The following is an 8,109-nucleotide window of genomic DNA, read 5'->3' as shown; positions in this document are numbered from 1 at the left end:
GCCCCCCCTCCAAATTCAGGATCCTTTGAGTTCTTAGGAATTTTTAGGAAGCAGCCAGGTGGGATTTTGTGGCATTTTGAGTCAAAACCAGGGACGTGACAATCCTGGCACTTTCTGGGGCTGCCCCTCACCACTGCATCCTTCTCTGTTGCCCCCTTTTTTCCTCATTCTATCCCTTTAAAAAGGTAAATCCGATGTATTTTATTCTGGATTGACACGGGGGGTGCAACCAGGACCTTTTTTGAAGGGCTGCGAAAGGGATTTTTGTGGGGTCCTGAGCTGATGGTGCTGCCTGGCACCTGCAGCAATTCCCTGGGGAATTTACGGCTGGAATTGGGGCTGGTGGTGACTCCGGGATAAGAACAGCAACGGGAATTTGCCCTGAGGAAGAGGCTGGGCCCTGCTGAGGGAGGGATGGTGCGGGATGGGAGTCCCGGAGCCGTGGATCGTCCCCGGCAGAGCTCAGCTCCCGTCGGTGGAGGGCAGGAATTCTGCTGGATGGACGCGTTCGCGGTGCCCTCGGAAGTGGTCAGCGGGCTCCGAGGCTGCGGGACAGGGGAGCGCTGGGCTGGCTCTGTCCCTCCCGTGTCCCAGAGTCCAGGAACGCGGCCGGAATCCCAAGGCTCAAACCAACCCTTTCATCCCCTGCTGCGGCCTCAGGGCTCCTCCCAGCCCCGTGGGTGGTGAAGGCTCAGAAACAGCAAAAAGGTCCCCAAAATCCAATGTCAGGGAGGAAAAGCAGCGGGAAGGTCTCAGCTGAGCCCCCCCGGCCTCCAGATCCCTCAGTTCGGGTGTCCCAGGCTCCCACTCCGGCCTCATCCCGGACAACACGAGCTCCGTTCTGCTCCTGCCCCGGGAACGGGGCTGCTCTGAGCACGGCCCTGCCTGGGAAGGGCTTTTCCCAAGGGCCTTTCCCAAGGGCTTTTCCCAAGGGCTCTGCAGGTCCCTGGCTCCAGAGGCAGCCCTGCACTAACCCTGCCCAACTGGGAGCAACTGGGAGCTGCCCAGAGCCACCCCCTTCCCCATCCTGCCAGGTTGGGAAACTGGATTTAACCCTTTCCTCTGGTCTGGAATGTCCTTCCCATCCTCTGTCTCCCACCCCCTGCCCTGGACCCGGAGAGCTGCTCCCAGATTTGGGTCTTCCGTCACCCCGGGGGCCCTGGGCTGCTTGGGATCTCCCGGGGAATCCCCCGGGGGAACAGGGAGCAGCTGTGATCCAAAAGGGCACCTCTGGAATGAGGGGTCACAGGGAAGTGCGGGTGCCCAGGATGGACCTGGCCCGGGTGTGCAGGAATTCCCCTTTGGAGAGGGGCAGGAGGAGTTTGGGGAGGGGAAGCTGACCCCAGAAGGGCAGAGTGTCTCCCAGGTGGGCAGCAAACAGCAAAGCTGCTCCCAAATTTGGGTCCTCCAGCACCTCAGGGAACCTGGTCTGGTTTGGATCTCCCAATGAAATCCCTCTGGGGGTCAAGGAGCACCAAAAAACCCCAGTGATCCAAAAGGGCACCTCTGGAATGAGGGGCTGTGGGGAAATCGGGTGCCATGGGGTGCAGAAATTCCCCTTCAGAGAGGGGCAGGGGGGTTTGGGGAGGTTGAGCAGTGCTGGGCGGGGTCCCCTCACTCCCAAAAGCTGCTCCCCAAGGCCTTGGATCCCGCACCGTGGCTGCCCCTCCGGCCCCGTGTCCTCCACCCCGGGGATGTGCCCAAGCCAATCCCTGGGATGCACTCGGCTGCCAGAGCTCAGCCAGAGCCCCCGCGTGGGTCCTGCTGGGGAGGAGCTGCTGCCCAGGTGCCTGGGCTGGGAAGTTGGAGAAAACCAAGGACAGGACACGATGGATTCCGAGAGACAGAATTTATTGTAACAGCCAAACCCCGCGAGCCAGAGCTGCGCTTCCTATCCTACGGGAATGTGGGAATGGGGACCCAGAATCCAGGAATGCGGGGGGGCTGCGTGGCAGTGGCGGGAGCCAGGAAGGAAAATCCTGCGGGATTCTGGGGGGGGGGAAGAGGCTGCAGGGGTGGCCACAGCATCCCCCACCTGTGGCCATGGGGCACTTCCAGGGCTGGCTCTGGGAGCTCTGGAGCGCCGGGATCGGGATTGGGACTGGGATTGGCCGAGGGGGCAGCTGGGTCAGGTACAAGCTGAGGTCAATAAATACAAAGGCAAGGGAGTTTTCCAGCTGTAGGCTGAAAGAGGGAAGATTTGGATTCGATTTTAGGAAGGAAATTCCTGCCTGTGAGGGTGGGGAGGCCCTGGAATGGATTTCCCAGAGCAGCTGGGGCTGCCCCTGGATCCCTGGCAGTGCCCAAGGCCAGGCTGGACATTGGGGCTTGGAGCAGCCTGGGGCAGTGGGAGGTGCCCCTGCCCTGGCAGGGGTGGGATGGGATGAGCTTTGAGGTCCCTTTGCACCCAACTGGGGCTGTTCCCAGTGCAGTTAAATAGGAACCAGTATCCCAATTTGAGGAGCTGGAACTGCTGTGCGGAGCCTGGAGAGAGGGAGGGATTATGGAAATCAGAGTTTTGAGGCATTTTAGCTTTGGAGAAGGAATGAGGGCCCCCCCCCGCAAAAGGCAGGGAGATACCCTGAGGTGGCCAAGGGTCCTCCAGGGTGTCACCAGATCTGTCAATCCAGGTGACAAATCCATCCCTGGGGTTTTCCTCCCTCTCCCCCAGTGTGGAAGCCTGGATGGTGCCTTCCTTGGAAGCCCCGTCAGAGCAGGGAAAGGGTTTGGCAACACCATAAAGGGACTGATGGCAGCTGCTAAAACTGGGCTGGGGACAGTCCCTCCTGCCGGGCACACTGCAAAGGAGGGATGGCAAATCCCCTGGGCAAGGAGCCCTGCAGAGGAAGGTGAAGGGAACGGGAGAGGCCCTGAAGTCCTGGGCTGGCTCCTGCTGTAACTGGGAATGGAGCTGTGAACTGGGATGGTGGAAAGACAAGAGACGGCCCGGAGAGGATCCTCATCCTTCATCCCTCAGGTGTGGGCTGGAGCTCAGGAGGAAGAGCTTCCCAGGTGCCTTGGATCCGTGTTCATCCCGTTCTCTATGAACATCCCCCGGGGGCTCCGGGGCTGAGCCTGGGCCGGCTCCCGCTGCTCGGCTCTGCGTCCCCCGAGCCGCGGGCAAAGAGCCGCGAGTGCCGCAGGGTGCTGGCAGACACTGCGGGAGGGGGGAGGTTAAAACCCTTCATCACTCCCCGAGCTCCCGACTGGAGGGATCAAGGCACTTACGGGGCTTTGGCCGGGAGTGGACGGCGCTGATGACGGTGGGAATGGGCTGCTCCATGCTGGGAAGGGAAGGACAATGTGAGGACACGGCTCCAGCTCTCCCCGAGGGGTGAAATTGGGCTGGAATTGGCTGGAATTGGGCCTGGGCGAGTTGGGATCGGGGTAGGACCAAGGGTGTGGCTGGACCAGGAAGGGCTTCCCCAGTCCCTGGGCAGAGCACCTGGAGAAGGTCTGGAAGCTCAGCCTGGGGAGTCTGAGGAGAACTTGGGAGCATGAAATGGGATTGAACTGCTGGGAACCACCGGGATTTGTTCCTTCTTTGGCCGAACCCTCAGTACCCAACTCAGAACTTGGGATTTGGGCAAGCTGGGCTTTGGGAGCTGTCCCTGCCCGTGGCAGGGGGTGGGACTGGGGGACCATCCCAAAGCATTCCATGATTCCATGATGTCTCCATCCCCCCAGGTGTCCAGTGCATCTCTTCCCCACCTGAGGCGGAGGAATCCTGGCTCACCTGCTCTCCTCCCCTTCCATGAGCTTCCTGTAGGTGAGGATCTCCATGTCCAGGGCCAGTTTGATGTTCATGAGCTCCTGGTACTCCCGGACCAGGTGAGCCACGTGCTCCCGGCTGCGCTGCAGGGCCTCCTCCAGCCCGGCCACCTTGGCCTTGGCGTCCCTGAGGGTCCCCTCCCCCTGCTCGCCGGCCTCGCGGATGTGCTCCTCCAGGTACAGGCACTGCGGTGGGGACAGGGAGGGAGGGGGCTTGGGGAGGGAATTCCACCCCTGTCCCGCCATCCCCCCCAGGACCCCCCTGTCCCCATTTTCCCCCCAGGACCCCCCTGTCCCGTTTCCCCCCCAGGACACACCTGGCTCTTCTGGGACACGATGCAGGAGCGCAGTTTCTGGATGCGGATGTTCAGATCCGCGATTTCCCGCCGGCTGTCGAGGAGGTGCCCCCCGAAGGAGCCGGCCTGGGAGCTGCTGTCGGTGAGCTGTGGGGAGAGGGAGCAGGGGTGCCCTGGCATCACCTGGATGTTCCTGGGACCACCTGGATTACTTGGGGCAAGACCTGGGGCTCGTTCCCGTCCTCTCTGGCTGTGGCTGTGCCGGGCTCACCCGGCTCCCGGGGTCAGTACCATTCCTGCTCTCTGGACAGCTGGAAGGACATTTCCATCTGCACTGGGAGATGTCTGGGATTTCTCCAGGTGTGGAGAGCCCAGAGTAACGAAACTCTGGATTTACTGTCCGGAGCTGATCCAGGACAGCACCTCATGCCTCCCTCCATTCCATCCCTCCCTTCCTGCTGATCCGGCTGTTTCCAGGCCAATCCCTCCTGTCCTTTCCTGGCACGGAGCAGGGCTCTGGTACCTTCCTCCGGGTGAGGGCCTCGGCCTCTTCCCAGCTCCGCAGGGCCAGAGCCTCGTACTGGGCCCTGACGTCCTCCACGATCCTGCCCAGGTCCGGCCGGGAGCAGCTGTCGATCCCCAGCACCACGGAAATGTCCTTGATTTCTGTCAGCAGCTCCTCCAGCTCCTGCAGAGCCACAGGACAACAGGAGAGAGAACACGGAGCTGGAAATCCATGGAATGGTTTGGGTGGGAAGGAACCTCAAAGCTCATCCCATCCCACCCCTGCCATGGGCAGGGACACCTCCCACTGCCCCAGGCTGCTCCAAGCCCCAATGTCCAGCCTGGCCTTGGGCACTGCCAGGGATCCAGGGGCAGCCCCAGCTGCTCTGGGCACCCTGTGCCAGGGCCTGCCCACCCCCACAGGGAAGAACTCCTTCCCAGTATCTGGTCAAATCCAAGATTCCCAGCAGTCAGAGAGAGCTGGACCCTCCAGGTGGGCTGTGCTTGGCAGAACAGCTTCCACATGGAGATGGGGAGAATTCCCAAGTTTTCACTCTCTGGAGCTGGGAATCTGGTGGTGTTTGCTCCATAAAATCCAGACTCAGGTCAAGGTGGGGTTTGGGATCTTTGGATACAACCTGGTAAAAATCTGACAAAACGGTGCCTTTGGACCACTCCAGGAGCAGGAAAAATCCTGGATCCTTAAGGCTGGAAAAGACCTGCAGGATCACCAGATTCCAGCTGTTCCCCAGCAGTGCCAAGGCCACCCCTGACCGTGTCCCCAAGTGCCACATCCACACGCTCCTGGCCACTTCCAGGGCCGGGAACTCCACCCCTGCCCTGGGCAGCTGTGCCAGGGCTGGACACCCCTTTCCAGGAAGGGATTTTCCATGATATCCAACCTAAACCTCCCCTGGCATTCCCTCCTGTCCAGTCGGTCATTCCCCAGGAGCAGAGCTGGAGCCGATGATCATGGCCCCATATCCATCAACACCCACGAATCCATCAACATCCCTGATGGATGTGGGAGGCTCGGGAAAACAAAGGCAGTGTGGATGGTCCCGCAGCCTGGGGGGGCTGGAAAATGCCCTTTCCGAGCTCTGCTGCGGGATCTCTTTGGGTGTCAGAGCTCCTCAGGGGGCCAGGAGCCTTCCCTGGACACATCCACGGCTGGCAGAGCTGCTGCTCTCCTCTGTCCCGGGAATGGCAGCGTGGGGGGAGGCAGGAGCACTTATTTGCCCTGGATAAGTCACAGCTGGAGAAAACAGAGCCTGGAGTGGAGAATTCCCCACCCTGAGCCTGGAAGGGCCCCTGGATCCAGATCCGTACCCAGGCTCCATCTGGAGCAGCTGCTCCCTTATCTCCAGCTTTGCACCAGGAATTCCTTCTCCTCCTCCCTCTCCTTTGTTCTTCCCTTGGCGCTCAGGTCCCTCCGGAGCAGGAATTGTGCTCCTTGATTCCCTTCCCTTCCCTGGCTGGGCACACAAAGGGCTCAGGGGTGACACAGAAATACCCCAAAAAGCAGGATGATCGGGAGATTTTATCCCACTGGTGTTTAATCCATGAGTTTCTTTGTTCATCTTGGAGCAGGTGAGAAGATTTGTGTTTATTGGGAATATTGGATCATTTGGTGAATAAAACCCCCACACTGCTCATTCATTCATGAGAAACGAGGGTGGGATTTTCTCCTGATTCATCCCAACAAGCAAAGTTTGCCTCATTTTCCCTCCCCCGGGAATGTGCCTGTACCTGCTGTCATCGAATCCACAGAGAAGGTGAGACAGGACAGGCTGGGGATGAGATTTTTACACGAATTGCGGGTTAAAAAATGCAGCTTTTTGTGGGACCCACGGGAAATCAGCTGGAGATCCTGGAGCAGAGCCTCATTTCCAGAAAATCTGTGCTAAAATTGCCTTGCACGAGGAATAATCTCATTTTAGAGCAGCTCGGGCTCCCGGGGCAGTTGCGCTGGGAGGCAGCTCCTGCCGCTCTGTGCCTCAGTTTCCCCAAGGAATGTTCCCATTCCTCCATCAGGCACTGTCATGGTTCGGATTGCTGGAATTTAGACAAACCCCGAGTGCTCCCACACCGCTGATCCTGCTGGGTGACATCTTCCAGGCCCTGGGTCAGTGCCTGGGGTCGGTTCTGAGGGAGGCCCCTCCCCCTGGCTGGGATCATTCCCGACTGGGGGGGACCCCTGGTTTTCCCGGGAAGGAGGAGCTTGGATGCGTTTCAGAGCACCCAGGTTCTCCAGGTGTGCTGGGCTTCGGGCTCTTCCCGGAGTCTGAACATTTGGCTCACCTGGGCCGAGGTCTGGGGCAAACCCCGTCCCTGTGGGCAGGAGCTGAGCCCCAGCAGCCAGTTTGGGATGGGGTTGGAACTCTGGGCTGTTCTGGGGGACCCCAGGCCCCCACAGCGGCTCTGGGGCAGAAGGACTGTGCTGGCCCAGTCCCAGTGTTGGTTTGAGTGCAGGGGAGGGATCAGCTCCTCAGCTGATCCTTCCTGCCGAAGCCAGGCCACGGCTGCGACACCCTGGCCGAGCTCCGGTGGGTGTGGAAATCCAGGATCTGTCCCCAAAATGCCGTGTTTCCCACGGCACCCCAGCCCTCTCCAGGTGTGCTCCCACCTGCTCGTAGATGGTTTTCTTCAGCTCCAGCAGCTCCTGGAGCCCTTTGAGCTTCACCTCCAGCTCCGTGCGGTGCAAGGTGCTCGCGTCCAGGTCCTGCACGGGTGCAAAGGGATCCTTTTGTCCATAACTGGATTTGTAGCGAGTCATTCCCACTGCTCCCCCTCCCCAGGGAGTGCCCTGCTCGCTGCATCCCTGGGAATGTTCCAGGACACGCTGGACGGGGCTTGGAGCACCCCGGACGGGGAAGGTGTCCCTGCCCAGGAGGGATGAGCTCCTTCCCAGCCACCCCATCCCGGGATTTATCAGCAGGGACGTTTGGGACTGCACTGCAGGTGCGGGCTCCTTTGAGGAGCTTTTCCCTTTGTTTTGTGGGATTTGTTGGTGGGAGGCTCCGCTGCGCCGGGCAGGGCTGGGCCGTCCCCTCCCAGCTTTGTTCCCCACAAAAGGCTCCACTCATTGAAAACTCGGGAGCCGTCCCTGGAGGTGTCCAGGAATGCCCTTCCTGGCTGAGTGTGCCACGGAAAACATGGAATTAGCCAGGATGGATATTTCCGGGGAACATTCCCTCTCTCCCAACACCCCTGCCCTGCCCCCGGACTGGGGGTTTGATATAAAATCCCAGTTCCAGCGGATTCCCACCCCGGCTCCAGAGCTTTGCCCGGGGTTTGCCCAGGGCGTGGCCCCTCCGCAGGGAACAAAGCAAATCCTTTTATCAATTCCAGCCCTTCCCAACCCTAATGGCACCCGGAGGGAACACGGGGAGGAGGGGGCGGCCTGGGAAGGGCTTGGACCCCCCCTCAGGCCGGGGAAATCCCGGGATGCAGGGATGGGGATGGGCTGACAGGAGATCCCGGGATACAGGGATGGGCTGACAGGCAATCCCGGGATGCAGGGATGGGGATGGGCTGA

The 8,109-nt window shown here is 60.4% G+C and overlaps 2 protein-coding genes across 2 annotated transcripts in view; one reads left to right on the top strand and one right to left on the bottom strand.

The window, feature by feature from the left end:
• Nucleotides 1-3,929, top strand: part of BCDIN3D (BCDIN3 domain containing RNA methyltransferase) — a 23,532-nt gene extending 19,603 nt beyond the window's left edge. The window contains exon 4 of the transcript XR_006015637.1: nt 3,688-3,929. The gene's annotated coding sequence lies outside the window, so the exon portion shown is untranslated. The remainder of the gene's footprint in view (nt 1-3,687) is intronic.
• Nucleotides 1,835-8,109, bottom strand: part of KRT80 (keratin 80) — a 15,648-nt gene continuing 9,373 nt past the window's right edge. Inside the window, exons 4-9 of the mRNA XM_042025742.1 lie at nt 7,198-7,293; nt 4,591-4,755; nt 4,089-4,214; nt 3,737-3,957; nt 3,229-3,284; nt 1,835-3,157 (exon numbers count right to left, since the gene is read on the bottom strand). Of these exons, the coding sequence (XP_041881676.1) occupies nt 3,042-3,157; nt 3,229-3,284; nt 3,737-3,957; nt 4,089-4,214; nt 4,591-4,755; nt 7,198-7,293 (780 nt within the window). The 3' untranslated portion in view covers nt 1,835-3,041. The remainder of the gene's footprint in view (nt 3,158-3,228; nt 3,285-3,736; nt 3,958-4,088; nt 4,215-4,590; nt 4,756-7,197; nt 7,294-8,109) is intronic.

This window comes from Corvus kubaryi, unplaced genomic scaffold (assembly GCF_017639235.1).
Source record: "Corvus kubaryi isolate FWS band 111438036 unplaced genomic scaffold, C.kubaryi_AGA036_p1.0 37277, whole genome shotgun sequence".
Lineage (NCBI taxonomy): Eukaryota > Metazoa > Chordata > Aves > Passeriformes > Corvidae > Corvus > Corvus kubaryi.
Note: the sequence above shows the minus strand (reverse complement) of the source record. Positions and strands in the feature narration are given on the sequence as shown.